The following is a 19,506-nucleotide window of genomic DNA, read 5'->3' on the forward strand; positions in this document are numbered from 1 at the left end:
AAATTGCATACTTTTTAATTTTCATATATTATTTACATTTTTTTGCAAATTTAAATATATTAATTTGTTTAAATGTAATTATCAACAATAAGTTATAGAAATAAACTGAAATTAAATCAATGTCAATAAATTGTTAATTTGAAATGACGAAATTGGACAATTAATCAAATTTATAAAATTGATGCTTTTAAAAAGCCCGCCTCAACCTGCTTTATATTATAGAAGATTTCTCGCACGGTGGTTGGCCGCTTCTTGCACGCTCGGCTCAGGTGTTCGTGACAAAGAGTCATGCTTTTTCGTGCGTGCAGGTGGCGTTTATCGATTTGTATACGTTATCACGTCAATATGGAGATGGTATCACCTTTTTCTATTTTTACAAATACATATTTGTGTAAAAAAAAGCAATTTAATATACCAATTAAGTATACTTGTAATTTACCATATTAACTAGTAAATAAGGATTTTGGTAGGTTAGTTTAGCTTCTTAACAATACTGTAAATTCGTAAGAACGGATTATCTTCATTAAACGTAGATTATCTTAATTAAAATTACATTTTGTGTGGACCATTGGTTGGATTAGTTTGGTTAACTACATTCTAATTATGTTTTAATTGTTTGGTTTGTAGGTTAGTTTCGGTTAGGTTAGATATATTGATAGTACTTTGAAATTGTTTGAACGGTTTGTAAGGAATTATAGTGTAGCTAACCTAAAAAACCGTTCACACACATTATTTTTAATGCATCTAACTGAACCTAACCACCAATTCTTAAGATTATTTTTTTATGGAACAAAATCTGTCAAACAAGGTGGACTATTGCACTGACGTCCTAGCTACTTATAAAACCTTTGTACTGTTAGATCAGATGTATTGCTATTTGACTGGCCGTGCTTAAGCATCCCACCTTTCCAACTGCATTAATTGGATGTTGTTTGTGGTTTACTCAACAGAATGTGCAGGTAAACTATAGAATGCCACTTATATCCCCACCCATAATTTTTTCTCTGTACCGCAAAGTAGACTACAGTCCCACCTGGTCTAGCCTATTTTGGATACAAATATTTTGCTACTCATAATTTTCAATTTTTCCTGCAACTGTAATTTTTCATACACATGAAGTTTTGTAGAATCTAATGTATGGTATTATATTTTAATACACCGCTTTAAGTTTTAACATCTAAAGACATAATTTCTTTGATAATAAAATATCAGTATCGCAAAGCTGTCGTAGTCACGGATATCACTCCGGCGATGCTGGTTGCGTCTTGTTCTCAGGAGGGGTTCAGGCCTCGTGGTGGGGGAAATTATCTCTCTATGTACTACAATGATGGTTCGACAGTTTGAATGCAAGTATTTATTGGGCCTTTCACACAATCTATTTACATGGGCGATCCGCGGTACAACACCCGTCCCTCCGCGGAGTGAGGCTCGGCTGCACGTGTTTGGGTTGGGCAGTCGCCGAGTGCGGGCTGCCCCCCCTGGTCTCGTGTGCGTACATTGACGATCCCTAGATGGTTACCTTTTCAATGATGCCAGTGAAACAGGCAAATTTAAGTGCCGACGCCTGAGGCATAGAGCCCGCCCCGCTACGGCAAAAACGTGTCCGCTGATGCGCGCAATGTCTGGTCACGAGCGAGAACCTGATATACGATTAAACTATTTACAATGGCTACTCGTAGTGTCACACACGTGGTCGCGAAATGCTCCCCGGACTGGATCTCGCCCGTCGTTGCTCTGCGACCCTGGTGCCCGTGCCTGTCTTGCTCGTCCGGCCGCCAGATGCCTCCTGCCCCCTCCCCTGCCGCGCGTCGTACCCCCACTCCGCGACACGTGCAGCGCTCGGAGAGATTCCAGCTGTTGGCCTCGGCTTCATCGCCCGGTGAACAGCCACGTAAAATATATCACATAATATTTTAGAAACACGCGTAATAATATTTACAAAAGTTTACGAGAAAAAATAATACATAAAAATAATATACATGCCACATTATTAAATATAAAAGTATGTTCCACATAACACATTATCACTGCACAGGGCAGGGGAGGATCAGGGGTTGGCGCAGCATAATGGACTTTATGAGCATGGGAGACACTTGGGTCGACGTCAAAGTAGACCCAAATAAATTTGGGGGGAGGGGAGTAATTATATCTAATTTAAGATATCTTAAAAGCATAATATTAAAAACATGAAATACCCCTATATTCCAGTGCTTGTCCTTTAATAAAGTAGTGGTGGTTGTGACATAAGCTACACCATCTTGGTTATGTCATTAGTAGTGTTATGGAATCAGGAATTAGAATAGTCACAATTGAGCAGTTTTAGCACAGTGATGTTTGCATTGTGATAACAATTATCAAAAACTGTAATATAATTAGCCTATAATCATCATCTATGTTTGCAAATTTAATTTTTACATCCTACAATATTTGTTAGGTTGGTAAAAAATTAGTTGTGCTGTGCTCGGCCTGGAAAGTCCCAATGGGCAGTTGGCGGAGTTTTCTAATTGATGTTATGCAGCAAACTAATGTGAATGTTATATTGTTATTAATATGTAATTAATGGTTATTTTCATGTTTTTGTTGAAAATAATTTCTTCTTTAAAGCTAAAGTTACTTACAAAGCAATCTTGAATTATCGTAATATTATTTGTTGGTGCAAATTGAGCAAGGATTAAGGTTATTTTAATACAAGTGTTCAGATCTTGTATGAGTAAAAAAGTGTACAGTAACAAATGAAACTATTAATTGTATAAATTTAAGATAAAACTGATACTGAAGTAGAGAAAATTATTAATGATGAGGGAATACAAATAAAAAAACATGATAATTTCTCTAAAAATTTTTTACTCATGTTTAGAAGATGTTGAAGGTATGTTCTTTTATAAACATGATAGCCTACTAATGAATGCATTGAGGTTTTTTTTGCAAATATTAGTTTTTATAATATTAATAATTTTTTCAGCCAACCTTATTTATTGTTATTTTTATTTAATGCAACGACAGGGAAAAATAAAACACTGATGGTCTGTGGAAACATTAGTGTGTGCTCATTCCAAAATTTTGCCCCCGAAATGAACGATAAACATGAAATATATACTCAGAGGCGCAGGTCAATAGAAAACAAATTCTAAAGACATTTCCAGAGGATATAGAAAAAAGGACCTCTGTCCAAGAAGACTGCTGAATTCCATTGCCCCGAAGTTAGACATCTTTACTTTATATACTGGTACCTATTCATAAAACAAGTGAACAATATGGTTGGTGCTGAGATTTTTTTTTTGGCTACATACTAGTTTAGTGTTCCATGTGCTAAGTTTGTTAGCATACCTACTTGTTGTGAAGGATGTAAGCTCCTGACAAGCACAAACTAGTTGTTAAACTAGCAGTTTACTACTTAAAATGTATAAAGTATTTCATATGAAATACAGAATGTAAATCTCCCTGGCCAAATGCACAGCAGAAAGTAATGTGTTCTTTTCCTGGCCTTGTGACATGTAAATGTCATTCTTCTGAGGCCACTACTGCTATTTGTGATGCCTTTTATTTCTTCCAGGCAGCGAATGAAGACGTGATGAAGTTGGACCCCAGTGAGTTAGTTTACGTTATAATCAAGGAGGAGCCTGAGAATGAACTGGTGAGTAGACTTGGGTGAACAGGACTGTGAACTACAGATGGTTTCAAACCCGGTCCACTCTCTTGAAGTGTTGGAGTGTCTGTGCCGTACACCTGGCGATGTGTCGTTCCCGGTCCTCAGTCCTCGGTCATGTTTATGTTCTCGGCAGTTCAACAAGAACCAAGAACTGAGAATTAATTTGGGAACCATGAAATTTTACAGCGAATCCTTTCCCAGTTAAAATACAGTACTGTACTGGAAATGTGAACCCAACCATTGAAAATAAATTATAAAGCCTTCATGGAAGTGGTAAAGCATGGTGTGTATCTGTCACAAGCACAGGCAAGGCACACCTTCTAGCTTTATGATTTGCTGCTAGTTGAAACACTGTCTGCACCTGTTTGAGATGGGGCAGTAATGGTTAGTATATCTTCCTTCACCCGCGTGCGCTAGCTCACCTCGCCCAAGTGGAGAGATAGTGCGAGCAGGAACCCTAACAAAATAAAAAAAAAGAGGAGATAGTAAAACAGACAAGATACTGAACAGAATCTGTTCCCATTTATTTTCGGCTAAAAAATCCTATGATCGACTTTTTTTTTTGTTGGAACTCTAACTCCTTCAAAGGAAGTTATTTGACAATAACTGTCCCTGCCTTATATGACATTTGTCCTGACTCACGGAACACCTTTTGGGAACCGCTGCTGTACAGCATAAGTATTACAAACTACACTGCATATCCACTAATATTTGTTTTATTCTTTACATAGGCTCTAAATGACAAATCATCTAGTTACATGCAGTATATACATTTCAACAATATAATTTATGAAGAAAATAGTATTTTAATTTTATCTTCTATTACCTCAACCTTTTTGTTAATCTAGGAATTAAAAATTATGACCAGTGTCTCACATAAATGGTATTTTAACCAATATAGTTCAAGGTTTTAGTGAAATTTTTTTTTTTCAATAGTGTGTACAGTCAAATCAATTTTAATAAGCATTGGCTAACATCCACTGGCAATTTACTTGAGGCTGTAACTATACAACTTGCAACATGTCCAAAAATAAGAATAGCATCATAAGGTTTGTATAAAAAAAAATTCTGTGTATTTGTTAACTTACCAAGAATAACCTGAAACATTTATCAAGTATTAAATTAATTTATAATAATTAAAAAAAAATAATTGTAAAAAAACAATGTATAGGCTAGTTATAATGTAATTTAGCATTTAGAAACTTGACAATTTTATCAAAAGAAAAAATTTCCAGAGTTGTTTGACAACTAGCTATTAGCTTTTTGCGTTTTTCTTAAGTTATGTTATCTACAAAAAATATGCTTTGCAACAAATAAATATAAAAGATATAGACGATTATAAGGGTGAGGGCTGATCGCGCATTGCCGGTGATTTCGAGATGTTAACTATGGGCGCCACCACGTGGAAGGGCACGTGGACCCGGCGGAGTCTCTCACTCAGGGCGTGACGTAGCCCAAGTGGGGACGAGTTACCAGCCCTTTCTATCCTAGCTACCCAGACCTGGCCCGCTCTAGGCGTCGGGCACGCCACACTCCTAGACTCACTCACCACGTGATTAAATAAGTACTCACTTTATATTTATTCTCCAGATTTAATTTCACTAACACATCTCTCTACACGCCCGTTACACGTTACACATTACACGGTTAAAAAGCCTGAGGCACGAATCGGTTTAGGTGAAGGCATGGTCCACACACGTGGCCATGCTGCAAAGTATACTTATTACACGGTGATGAAAAAACTCGACTGAGACAATTAATTAATTAAACAGCCCGCTGGCCGAGAGCTGCCCCGAGGATGACGAGCGAAAGAGATTCAGAAATACTTAACGAGACAGAATTACTTGGTCAGTGCAGAACAAAGGTTGAAGTCCCCGGGGTGCTGGCGCGTCTGCTCTCGGTCAGTGATGAAGATCGACTGGGGTGAGCTCATCGCTCGCAGGTGGCAACATGGCGCCCTTCGCGCCAACACAATTACCGTTACTATATTCTACGATTCCGTGCCCCGGCGAAAGTTGAGTAAATTACAGATAAACATTAAAAATATATAAAAATTACTGACAATGGAAAGTTTGTTACTATTTACTTATTTAATGATAATTCATATAAAAGCATTCCTATCCTCGTCCAAGTCCGTGCCTGTTCGGGTCCGCCCGGGCAACGTCTATAGTTATTTAAGGTAACTTATTTAAATTAAAGAAACACAAGTAAACTACACAGCACTGTGGCGAAGATGGATGAAAACAACAAAAAGGCTTACAATTAATATTAACATAGCAATTTTAGGGATCGCCGCACTGCTTCTAAGCGCCCTCTTGTGGTAGTTCGTGGCGCGCAATTCAAACACACGACTACGTACATGGCGGTACAAATGCCGGGGAAGGGGAGAGGAATGTTGAGGAAACGGAGACTGACTAGGCTCATGGGGCGTAGCCCCGGCTGACGTCAATTGCCCCCCCCTCGAATAGCCGGTCATGTCGACGTTTCCGCTGGGTCGCCCCCTTATCAACAACAGCTGTGCTTCCTCGCGATCCCTCGGGGTCGTAGCGTGTATCGCGGAGCCGGAACTGGGTCTTGTGACGCCCGGTCTCCCCTCTCTTCCCGCGGTGTTTCGTCTTCCTGCGGTTCGGTTACTGTCACCCTGAACGTGGAGTCTGCCAACGAGTAATGCAGCGGCCATAATGGCTCGTCCGGCGAACCCGGCCTACTCTCTACTTCCTCCGGCCACCTTATCAGTGGTTGGGATGTCGACTGGCCCTCCGTCACTCCGGGCGTGTCCCTGAGAAATCCCCTGAAAGGCGAGACGTCACTCCCCGAGTCTTCGAACAGCCGCCTCGGCCGGACATCTGTGACTGCGAGGGGCGTCGCCTGTCCCGCCCCCAGGTCCGGGAAGCCTCTGAACCCGCCCCCGTCTGTTGGGGTGGACGTGACCAGCTGTGCGGCCGCCCTCCCGTCTGTCTCGTCCGCCGCCTCCGTCTCTCTCTGCCGCGTCCCTGCTCCGTCACGTCTCGTTCCCGTCTCTTCCGCCCCGCCCGCCGCCTCCGTCTCTTCCTGCCCCGTCTCCGCCTCGTCCGCCGCCTCCGTCTCTTCCTGCCGCGTCCCTGCTCCGTCACGTCTCGTTTCCGTCTCTTCCGCCCCGTCCGCCGCCTCCGTCTCTTCCTGCCCCGTCTCCGCCTCGTCCGCCGCCTCCGTCTCTTCCTGCCCCGTCTCCGCCTCGTCCGCCGCCTCCGTCTCTTCCTGTGCCAAGCGCACATCGTCCCGGTGATATTTCGCGGCCCGGCCTGAGGGTAACTTTATCACGACCGCCGTGGGCCCCGCCTTGACCACCGCCACCGGGCCAAACCACTTTGGCGCCAGGCCGGCGCAGAAGTTGCGTCGGCCGGAGGAGAGGGGGTGGAGCCTCGCGTAAACCAGCTGGCCTGGTTTCAGTTCAGGGGGCGGGCGGGTCGTCTCGGGTGTGCGTTGTGCTTGGTAAGCTGCCTGGTTACGTCGCGCCCTATCGTGCGTCTCGGCCAATCACCTCAGGCGTCCTTCGGGGCTCTCTACGTCCGGGTCCGTTTGTTGTTGCCGCACGTGATATTCCCCGGGGAGGGTGAGGTTCCGCCCCTGGACCATGGTGGCTGGTGTTTCGCCGGTTGCCGCGTTCACCCGTCGCCGGATGCAGTACAGAACGTCCGGGATGTGCGTGTCCCATTGGGCGTGGTCATCCGCGAGCCTCAACCGCAGTTGAACCTTCACCTCTTGGTTGCGTCGTTCCGTGGGGTTCGCGCGGGGGTGGTACACGGGGGTGGTGTGTAGGATTACCCGCCATTTTCTCCCCAGCTGCGCCCACCGGCGCCCGACAAATTGGGTGGCATTGTCCGACAACAGGACCCGGGGGTACCCCCACCTAGGAAAAAACTCCGTTTCCAGGCTGCGTGCAATGGTGCCGGCGCGGATGTTCGCCAGGGGGTAGGCCTCCACCCAACGCGTGTAGCAGTCTGTCACCACCAACAAAAATCTTTTCCCTCGGGGCGTGCGGGGATATGGTCCCATTAGGTCTATGGCGACTGTATGGAATGGCTCGGTGGGCTGCCTGGGTACCTGCTGGGCTGTCCCGTCGGTGCGGCGCGCCTTGTGCCTCTGGCAATGTTTACATCTCCTCACGCAGTCCCGTACAAACTTGTTTACCCCTGGCCAGTAGAACTGTTCCCGCAGATCGCGTCGCGTATGGTCTGCGCCGGGGTGTCCGGCTAGCCTGTTCACGTGATACATGTCAAACACCTCCCGGCGGGTGGCGGCTGGCGCGAACGTCCGCCATTGGCCAGCTGTCCCCTTAGGTCGCGCCTGCAGTGTCCCGTCCAATACACGGTAGCCTTCACATTCTCCGCTCCCGCAACGGCGCACGATCTCCTGTGTGTCTGTGTCCGTGAGTTGGGCCGCTCGCACGTAGGCGTCTAAGTCATCAAGCTCCGCGCCTGGCGGTAATGTCGGTGTGACGTTAAGGTTTAGGGCACACAATGCGGCTTGGGTTGTCGGGGTGCGCGGGGTCCTGGGTATGCGCCCGCTGGGTGGTGGCAAAAGCTCCTCCCACTCCGCATCGTCACAGGCTGTGACGGTGACGTCCGGATCTCGCGACAGCTCGTCCGCTAGTTCGTTCTGTTTTCCCGGTACATGCTCGACTTCGAAATCTAAGGCCTGTAGAAGCATGGCCCAACGCGTCAGCTTCGAACGTCGCCCCTGCATCGTGGCCAGCCATTTGAGACATTGGCTGTCAGTTCTCAGTACGAATTTCTGCCCCTCCAGGTGTGGGCGGTAGCGTCTGAGGGCCCAAACTACGCCTAGACACTCACGCTCGTTCACGCTATACCGCTGCTCGACGTCGCCGAACTTGGCGCTTGCATATTCAATCACCCGAGGCTCGCCGTCGTCGCCGAGTTGTAACAGGATGGCCCCGATGCCCTTCTCGCTCGCGTCTGTTTGTACGATCAGGGGTCTGCCTGGGTCCAGCCGCGCGAGTAAGTGGCACTGTTGAAATCTGCGTTTTAGCTCGTCAAAAGCGTTCTGGGCTTCCACGGTCCACCTGAACGGACGTTTGGGTGACAGCTGTTCTGTCATCGGCGCCGCTACTACCGAGAACTCTGGGACGAAGGCTCGCAGCCAGTTAGCTAGCCCCAAGAACTTTTGCAGTTGCTTGCGCGTGCGTGGGGGCTCCTTGTTGATAATTACACTCAGCTGTTTTTCCGTGGGTCGGTTTCCGTCCGCGTTAACCACTAAGCCCAGGAAATCTAGTTCTGTGGTCCCCAGGTGGCATTTTTCGCGATTGCATGTCAGACCATGGCTCGCCAGGCGTTCCAAGACTAATGCTAAATGATGCGCATGTTCTTCCCACGTCTGAGACCAAACAATTATGTCGTCCAGATACGCGGCCGCAAACTTGCCCGAGTAGTTGTCTAAGACCCGTGTCATCATCCCTTGGAAGGTAGCGGGGGCGTCCTGTAGGCCGAATGGCATCGCGCAAAACTGAAATCTCCGCCCGTCTGGGGCTGTGAACGCCGTCTTGGGTCGGTCCGCCGGACGTATCGGCACCTGCCAATACCCAGATTTTAGGTCGAGGGAAGAAAATATCTTGGCGTTACCCAGGCCTGAAAGTGTGTCGGCTATGTTCAGCAGGGGGGGTGGGGCATTAATTGTCACTCTATTGATAGGTTTGAAATTGACACAGAAGCGTAGTTTCCCGTCTTTTTTTTCTGCCAACACGACCTGGAAATTATACGGACTTTCGCTAGGCTCAATTATCCCGTCATGCAACATGTCCTGAACCTGGTCTAGGATGGTCTGTTTACCAACGTGGCCGTAGCTACCGGGTGGGATAAACATTGGCTCGTGAGGATGGGTCGGGATGGCATGCTCAGCTATGGTGGTACGTTTCAGCGGGTCCGCGGACGCAAACACATTACACTGATGATCGAGGACCTGCTGGATGGTAGCACGAAACTCGGGGGGAACTCCGTGCTGGAACTCGTCGAGACTGACCTGGTTTACTGCTGGTGGAGTAGGCTTACCCAGCCCGTGGATGGTCCGCCGCCCCTGGGTGCCGACGTGGACGCAGCCGGCCCGGATGTCGATGGCTGCGTGCCGCTCGTAGAGCCAGGGTAGCCCCAGAATGACGTCATCACGTAACTGCTCCACCACCAGCGCCGTCGTGACGGACCGTTGGTCCCGCACGTCCACCTCCAGCGTCGCGACGCCCTGGGTGTAGCAGGCGTCCCCCGTGGTAGCCAGCTGGAGTTGGCCCGGGTGGTACTCGAAGTTGTCACGGCCAATCACGCGTGCCGCCACACAGTTGTGGCTGGCGGCGGTGTCAACAAGCGCGTGGACTGCGCGCCCGTTGACAACCACCGGAATGCGCAACAGGTCGGCCTCCGCCGCTCCCACGTGACCCAGGAGAGGCCCCGCCGCCGTAGGTCTGTTGTTGTTAGGTGAGGCGGGGGAGGTGGGCTGTCTTAGCGCGCCGCCCCCTGCCGTCCGTTTCCCGACGGCTGCTGCGCCGCGAAGTCAGGCCGGAACTTGTTCCTCACCGGGCAGTTCTCGTGCCAATGGAACGTGCCTGGTGGACACGTGTGGCACTGAGGTGGTGGGCTGCCGCCGGTAGTCCGTCTCCGCCATGTCAGCTGCGCGTGGCCGCTCGGTCCGGGTTCGTCGCGCCTAGCTTGGTCTCGGGTGGGCGCCGTGTAGGGCACCAGCGCCTTGGTGTCGGCGGGCGTCGTGTCTTCCTGCTTGGTGCTCAGGGTGGCGTGGATCCTGGTCGGTCTGACAGCTCGTAGGTCCTGCTCTAAGACGCGCGCCTGTTGGACGAACTCCTCTGCCGGACGCCGCGTCATCGGGCGTAAATACGGGCGAAATTCCGGGCGCATCAGCTCAACTACCCGCTCCAGCACTCCGGTAGGTTCTTCTCCGGGAAACAGCCGCTTGTACAGACGTATTTTTTTCATGATAAACGCCTCCGCCGCCTCCGTCGCGCCTTGCTCGAGACAATACAGCTCCGTCCGCACTCTCATCTCTGTCTTCACGTCCGCGAATCTGGCCTCGAACAATCTCGCGAACTCGGTCCACGGCATGTCATACTCCTGGACGATCTGCCACCACGTCTTGGCGTCGCCTTTGAGCGCGGTGCTCACCCTGTTCGCCCACTCACACTCCGGCACTCCGTAGCGATTCAGGCGTTCCCGACACGCGTGTACAAATCTCCGCGGATCGTCGCTGGTTCTGCCCGCAAATTCCGGTAGCTCCACGTGTCCTATGAGAGGTACCCTGCTCCGTGGTGTGTCGGCGGCGTCTCTCACCGGGCTGCGGCCTGACGGGCCCGCTATTCTCACGTGGTGGCACCACTGGCACGTGTACCACCCGTCTTGAAAGGAGATTATTTCGGACTTCGCGAAACACGCCGTGTGCTTGAACGCGCGACAGTTCCGGCACCAGCCTCCCTCCCGCGTCTTGCCCTCACACTCCGCATCCGTGCACTTCCCGTGTCCCGCCTCAAACTGATCCGCCCGTTCTGCCTGCTCGTGGTTCGGCTGCGCTTCATACTGTCCTACGCACACGCACGTGTCCGTCCACGAAGAAATCGCCGTCCCGCTCACCTGGCGCGGTCGCGCGCACATAACACAATATAAGCTATTCTTTTGAAACAACTCACTTGCCTTAATCGCGCCCGGATTTTTGTCAAGTCCGTGGTTGTCCGACATGGTCGTGTGGTGGTGAGGCCGGTCGATTGCCCCTCTTCCCTTCGCTACGCGACGCGACGCGGATGGCGGTACACACACACACTGACCTGGCCCGGCTGCTGTTGTCGCGAGGAATGCGGCCACCTGGCTGCTCGCAGCGAATTCCTGGAAGCGCGCGCCCGGCTGGTCACGTGGCCGGCGCGCCAGAGTCCCGCTATGCGCTCCGCGCGAACAATAGTTCCAGCGCGAACTTTAGTTCCGCGCGCTCCGCGTAACAACCGCCTATCTCACACGCTCGTACAGGTCTGGTTTTCGCGGAAGATGTAACTCGCCCCACGCTCTTGGGCGCCATTTGAGGGCTGATCGCGCATTGCCGGTGATTTCGAGATGTTAACTATGGGCGCCACCACGTGGAAGGGCACGTGGACCCGGCGGAGTCTCTCACTCAGGGCGTGACGTAGCCCAAGTGGGGACGAGTTACCAGCCCTTTCTATCCTAGCTACCCAGACCTGGCCCGCTCTAGGCGTCGGGCACGCCACACTCCTAGACTCACTCACCACGTGATTAAATAAGTACTCACTTTATATTTATTCTCCAGATTTAATTTCACTAACACATCTCTCTACACGCCCGTTACACGTTACACATTACACGGTTAAAAAGCCTGAGGCACGAATCGGTTTAGGTGAAGGCATGGTCCACACACGTGGCCATGCTGCAAAGTATACTTATTACACGGTGATGAAAAAACTCGACTGAGACAATTAATTAATTAAACAGCCCGCTGGCCGAGAGCTGCCCCGAGGATGACGAGCGAAAGAGATTCAGAAATACTTAACGAGACAGAATTACTTGGTCAGTGCAGAACAAAGGTTGAAGTCCCCGGGGTGCTGGCGCGTCTGCTCTCGGTCAGTGATGAAGATCGACTGGGGTGAGCTCATCGCTCGCAGGTGGCAACATGGCGCCCTTCGCGCCAACACAATTACCGTTACTATATTCTACGATTCCGTGCCCCGGCGAAAGTTGAGTAAATTACAGATAAACATTAAAAATATATAAAAATTACTGACAATGGAAAGTTTGTTACTATTTACTTATTTAATGATAATTCATATAAAAGCATTCCTATCCTCGTCCAAGTCCGTGCCTGTTCGGGTCCGCCCGGGCAACGTCTATAGTTATTTAAGGTAACTTATTTAAATTAAAGAAACACAAGTAAACTACACAGCACTGTGGCGAAGATGGATGAAAACAACAAAAAGGCTTACAATTAATATTAACATAGCAATTTTAGGGATCGCCGCACTGCTTCTAAGCGCCCTCTTGTGGTAGTTCGTGGCGCGCAATTCAAACACACGACTACGTACATGGCGGTACAAATGCCGGGGAAGGGGAGAGGAATGTTGAGGAAACGGAGACTGACTAGGCTCATGGGGCGTAGCCCCGGCTGACGTCAAGGGTGACCACCCAACCAGGAAAATCGGGAAACTTGAATTAGCCAGGAATAGTTTTGGTACCAGGAAAACTGAGAAACCCCTGAATTTTTAATAGTCTTCTAGAATTGTTTGTCCAGCAAGTTTATAAGAGCCGAGTTAAAAGACTACTTGTAGTGCATATGAACTGTGTCACTTATGCCATTCTTGAGCACTGTTTACTGGGGAACCTCCTCAGCGGATGTGAGGTTCCGACAGCTTGTGTTAAAGATATTGCCACCTGGTTGCCGGCAGTTAGGAGGGAGAGGAAGTCACTGCTCCTTTCTTTTCTCTCTTCTGCTTTGATTTTACTATTAAATCTGAAGATATTCACCTTTGTTTATAATAAACAGAAGCCACTATTGAAATCTATTACCTTGATTCGTCACGTGAAAGATGAATGCTGTATTGCAGATAAAACAAAAAAGAAAGAAAAATTATGCTGTACTTGGAAGAAACTAGGAAATTAGATGGTGCCTTAATTCTTTTAATCTTTGTGTCTTAATAAGTTTTTTTATGGGTTACCATAAGTTAAAAAAACTTACATTTATTTGTCAAGATTTTACCATTACAATTTATTTTTCAGATACATTTGTTCTTCAGCCAGTATTAAAATGATATTTATTGAATAGTAAAAAAAAAAAATAGGACGAACAATTAGTGAGGTGAATTTACAACTTGGTATTAATAGTGTGCAGATTTTCGTTGATTGATAGGTTCTATATGAAGAATTTAAAGCTAGGAAATTTTCCTTATAGTGCTCAGGTTACAAAAATAGTTGTAAAATTATAATTAATAATATTAAAATTATTATTTTATTGTGTAAACTGTAATCAGCCCTGGCAGTTGTTGAAGTAATTTTAGTTGTGCCCATATGGTTTGCTGTATTATTAATACCAAATCAGTCTTTGTAAAATTTTCCGTTGATTGCTACTGTGCTACTGCCATAGTCTAAATAACTTACAAGAGCTATTAGATTATGTACAGGACATAACTTTTATCACAGAAGTAACATATGTAGTCTTACAGGAATACTTATATTTTGTATAACATTAAATGGTTGGTGTTTAATATTAACTGGTTTACCTATTTGGTTTCAGATTTGATGTAAAAAGCATTGTTATTTGCATATATATGTATTATGTAGTAACATTTTATGAAGTTTCTAGAAGAACTGTAATAATCCTGAAAAAAAAAAAACTGGAATTTGATTTTGCCAATAGAATGGCCACCCTGGACTAGTCACTTAGTCAGAATATTTTATCCACTATCTCGAAAATTTAGGAAGTTACGGGCACTCTGGTAAATGGACAACCAGTTTTGGATTCCCTCTTATTTTCTATAAACAGAAAAAATAAAAAATAAAAAAATAGAAAGTCAGATAAGTAAACCTTTAATCATTACTTTATTCGGAAGCATAAATGTGTGATCGCAAATATAGAGAAAAGTTCAAATGTATCCAACAGTATTAAAGGTCTCAATCAGCAGTAATATTTGTTCTGGGGGAAGGGGGCGGGGTATTTAGGGTTGCAATTATTGCATCCAATACATAACTTCATAGCTACTAGTTTCAAAGTATTATATGTTATAAATATAAATCAACAGTGTCTATACTCCATATTGAACTTAAATTATATTACCTTGTATTGTTATAAAATACATTAATTTTAGTGCTGTTCCGAAACGGATACCGATATTGGATATCAGCCGTTGTTCAGCTCTTGACCAATCACAGTGTATCGATGTAAGTATCAATGGTCTTAAAAATAATATGTGCTCAGATTTGTTTTTAAAATTAGTGCTTTTAGGCATTTTAGCGATTTGCCTGTCCTGGTTCTCATAACTTGAAATCACTTTGGTGTTCCACTGCTGTGATATTAGTATGTAGTTTTTGTTATTTACTTAGTCTCTTGTGAACAGATATTTAAATTTTTCCTCAAGCAATTTTTAAGGGTGTTTGTAAATAATAAAACAGTTGTTAGTATGTACTACTAGAGTTTGCTCCACCACAGGGTGTAGGTGCTTCGCTACTATAGCCATCCAGCAGGACATGAATCAACTGTGCTACTAGGTGCAGGGTGACTTGTTTGTAGTGAATTATGATGAAGTAGGTGGCTGATTAGACATATTGGGCAGCAAACATGTCTATCAGGGCATACTGTATCTTTGGTGTGCCAGGGAATGTCCTACTATGTTACAAGTCGTGCTGTCAATGGCATAACTATGACTTCCTCACCTGATAGCTTCACTTCACCTGCTTGAGGGTGTGTGAAAGGTGCTAAAGTTGGGGGTGGAATTTTGCAGTGTAGCGTTTGGACATTAGTGATGCATTAATACTTGCAGGGTTCAAGAAAACCATGTGATACCTACTATAAATAGGCAGAAAAACTAAATACAAATTTAAATTGAAAACATGGCGAAATAACGGTATCATATATGATGATGCAGTTAGTTGGTGATGCGAGAGGTAATGGGCCCACCGTGTGGTTGGCTGATGGACCAGGCTGAGTCACTTGCTCCAGGGCGTGACGTCGCAGTGTGGGAACGAGACTTGAACTACCCCTTCGCAGTGCATCCACACAGACCTGGTCTGCTCTCTGCGTTAAGGCATGCTTAGATGTTGAAATAAATACACGAGGCTGTTCGGCTTACCACCACCTCTCTCCTTGCAGGTACTCACCATGTGGTTACACTTGGATATGTGGTTATGATTACAGTTTTATTAATGCATACATGGTCATAAAATCATATTCCTTTACAAATAATACAATCAATAAAGAGTTTTGTACAAGTCTCTTTCAGTTACATTCCTTACCACCCAGTTGGTTGGACAAGTCAGTAATCATTGAGGATTATAAATATCTGGCAGGTGGTATTATAAGAATCTTTCAAGCAGTTTACCTTCCAATATCAGTCTTCGGGATGATTTTTTTTTTAATAAATGAAGTTCTGAGCTATGCATCAGTGCTGCTAGAGTGAAGTCCTCAGGATGTGGGGTGTGGTTTGTGGTTTCCCCAGGCGATGATCTCAGAGGACTGGGCGGAACACTGCGCTGGACCATTCACGTGCCGAGTGATTTATTGTTTCAGCCGGCAGATGGAGACGTCTGTGTGAAGCAGGAGCCGAGCGAGCTGGAGGAGTTGGATGAACCAGTGAGTAGACTGCTTTGTGCAGATGTGACTATGAACCACACATGGTCTCGAGTCTGCTATAGCCTTAAGCAGTGTTATTATGAACCTTGTCTTTTATACAAACCTTATATTTAAATTGTTATTTTAATTTTATGCCGCCGCTAGCGATGAGGCTGGTCAGACAGCTGCCACACCAGCCTGAAGAGAGGGCCGTGATGCAGGTAGCTCCTGTCTGTCTGCTACCGGCACCAGTAATCTGATTAGTGCTGCACCTCTCACTACCCCCCACCCAACTTCCCGACAAGGTCTATAGAATTCCAGAGACCCTTCTGCGTGAATTTGCTTAACTAGCATCCATTGTTTTTGGACATTCAAGTGTTAAGTCAGTGTTCTGATGACAGGACACTTTGAAGGGCTATGAGACCTTAGCAGGGAGGGGCTGAGAGGTGTGCATAATATAAATGCATTGAATAACACTCAACTATAAGTATGTCACACCATTTATCTTTATATGCCTCCCATCACCCTTTGTATGATTAATACGATACCGCATAACGGGAGATACAAGTTTATGTACTGTATTGTCAGTCGGATGGCTGACTTACCCGCCCGGGCGTGACCTTTAACTCACGTCGCACAACTTTCCAAACCATACTTTACTGACAGTGAAACCGATATTATTGTCCAAATGATTACATTTAAATTTAAAAAAATATTAAAGTGCTTATTCGCGTATCACTACCTGGCCAATGATTATTTTTTTATTGCAACAGTCATTTAACAATCTTTTCCATGCAAATCATCTGATCATTTCTGTTCCGGTTACTAATGTCAAATATATTTCCACTAGTACAACCAACAGCTTCAGACTTCTATAAACTTTTGGTAAGAGTCCTTATTTTGTACTATTGTGCGCACAGTTGACTTGCTTAAAACTAAAGTGCAACCAACATAAGCGTGCCGTAATATTTATAGTTTTGTCTCAATTACTTGGACAGGATGCATTATGAGTGATCAAGCACGTACAGTTACCGGCAGCTGAATGGGCAGACTTTTTTTGGACTGAATTCCCTGCCACTGGCTGGACTGAGTTCACGGCCCAGTTTGTGGCCAGGCGACAACAGTACGGCGCGGCGGCATACACGCGGACGTAAAACATTTGGTCCTTTACACTCCATAGCCGCAATTTAACTTGCCATAGCTGATGTTTGTACAACAGCCGATAGCGTAGGCAAACTGCGCGCGCATCTCTTCCCCCCTTGTTTGGCTAACTGTATCCCACGGCCCATCTGTTGTTTACAGAAGTTGAAACAGACCATGGCATTGTGCCATTGTGCCTGACTTTTTTTTTTTGCCTACGGAGATTTCGTGTTAACTGAAATTTACAGACGTGCTATTCAAGACTGGGTCATTAAAATTAACATCGCGTTAAATGAATCTGTGCAATCTGAAGACATGCTAAGTGAGGGATAGGTGTATTGGCATTTTTGCTATTATTTATGTAGTGTACAAATAATTTTGGCAGGTTTTCAAATAGTCTTGTGGTGTAAAATTTATATTGGCAGATGTGCTAGTAGTATGGTAGAGTACAACTCATGTAGAGTACTACTAGTTGTCGCGTGGCACCTGGCTCTTCCAGATCTGGCCTTAAGCGTCAATCCTCAGTTCCTGCCTGGATAAGAAGGTATGGCCTGTCTGGCGCGAGTACCCTCTGAATGGAGGTTCCTAAGTGGGGTAGGTAGGATTCTCCCCCACCTTGGGATGCCCTGAAAGTGGCTCCCAGTGTCCCTTGTCTGATGCCTACTTACTTGCTGTGGCTGGTTTGGCTCTGCGGTCTCCCTGCAGTAGTAGGTCTGACTGGCTGGCTGGCTGGCTGGCTGGCTGGCTGGCTGGCTGGCTGGCTGGCTGGCTGGGTAGGTGGGTAGGTAGGTCCCCGTGGAGCTCCCTCACCCTGAAAGGACACGCTCAGAGACGTGGTACGAGCTTTATTCTAACACTCGACTTTTATGCCGACATCTCCCTATACACTCCGGATCGCGGCTGCTTACAAGGCGCGGTGTGCAGGTTGTGGCGCGGTGAGCAAGGCTCGGCTGCCAGTGGCACCAAGGGCCGGCCTTTTATACCCCTCCTGAGGGTCGGGGCGTGACGTAGGGAGGGCTGGGGGTCCCAGGAATCGTGGGCGCTTCCAGGAATTCCAGGTGGCTGTAGGGCCGTGCGCACAGCGCTGGCCTGGTGGGAGAGGGGTAGGCGAGGGGTGGTGGCCACTGAATGGAGGGGCAACCTAGGACGCGGCGTGGTCGCCCTGGCAACCGGCGATGGCGGAGCCTGGGCAGTGTCGGCTGTCGTGGCGGCTCGCACACGTGTTAGGATGAGAGGGGCTGACGGCTTCGAGATTACAGACGTGCGCGGCACGTCGCGCGTCATAGTATTACTAATATCGGCAGGTGTGCTAAGTCGTCAGGTGCTGGGGTGACATGGCTGGTGGTTGTGTTGCAGTGTGAAGACAGCTGGCAGCCAGAACCCGGCAGTTCCTCTGCCAGCCAGGACTACACTCTGTGCAAGCAACAAGTGAAGGAGGAGATAACTATAGAAGAGCATCCTATAGCTGCAGGTACTTGCAATTCTCTATACCTACAGTGGCGCAGGTTATACTGAGCAGTAACTAATTCATAGGTCTGTGTGTGTGACAACTTTTGTGAACATTTTCTCTCTCTCTTTTTCCTTTTCTCTCATTCTCTTCCTCTTTCTCTCTTACTCTCTATCTCTTTCTCTCTCTCTCTCTCTCTGTGTGTGTATGTGTGTATTTACATGAAAATAGACCAAATAAATTGTTGTGCCATGAACCTATAATTAGTGTGAGACAAGTGCTTGTGCCCCACAAGCCAAAATATATAAACAATTACAAATTAAAATCATCAGCTTTACCTCAGCAAGTGTTAAGCTTGCAAAGTAGAGTTTACTCCTAAAGTTTGATAATAAGTTGCAATAAACATTGAATTAATCTGCCATACAGAAAAACATGACCAAACTATCCAAAACTGACATTATAAGAATTATAACATATACTTTGTTCTTTTATGTTTAAGTGGACTAAGTAAGCAAGGGAGGATATGACATAGTATACCGGGAATGCATGGGGCTAAGAGAAACAGGACGTGGAGAGACACTAGCTCGGGGAGAAACAGGAAGGAATCCCTGACATGTGATGTTCAGCTGTCACCCAGACCCAGGGCCAGTCTGCCCAGTAGCACATCTCTCCGCTGGTCTAGCCTTCGCTGTGTACCATTCCACCTCGTGTCGGAAGGTTCTGACACCACTTCCAAACAGAAATACAAAACACATCATCACTGGCTCATTACATAACCAAAAAATCCACCATTGATTGCTTATAGTTATAGTAATCTACGACTCATAGTAAACTGATATAAAAGTCATCATTTGATTTGGAGTGCACTCAGTAAATAAATTAGTCAAAATTGTATTCAAACAAATAAAAATCTTTTATTTTAAAATATGATAACACAAAGATCATATCTTATATGGTGCAC

General features: G+C 46.5%; 1 protein-coding gene across 1 annotated transcript in view; it reads left to right on the forward strand.

Moving 5' to 3' along the window:
* Positions 1-250: 250 nt before the first annotated feature.
* The window catches only part of LOC134541260 (gastrula zinc finger protein XlCGF57.1-like), a 36,592-nt gene continuing 17,336 nt past the window's right edge, over positions 251-19,506 (forward strand). The window contains exons 1-4 of the mRNA XM_063384548.1: positions 251-354; positions 3,554-3,634; positions 15,917-15,979; positions 18,455-18,569. Of these exons, the coding sequence (XP_063240618.1) occupies positions 289-354; positions 3,554-3,634; positions 15,917-15,979; positions 18,455-18,569 (325 nt within the window). The 5' untranslated portion in view covers positions 251-288. The remainder of the gene's footprint in view (positions 355-3,553; positions 3,635-15,916; positions 15,980-18,454; positions 18,570-19,506) is intronic.

This window comes from Bacillus rossius, chromosome 18 (genome assembly GCF_032445375.1).
Source record: "Bacillus rossius redtenbacheri isolate Brsri chromosome 18, Brsri_v3, whole genome shotgun sequence".
Classification (NCBI taxonomy): domain Eukaryota; kingdom Metazoa; phylum Arthropoda; class Insecta; order Phasmatodea; family Bacillidae; genus Bacillus; species Bacillus rossius.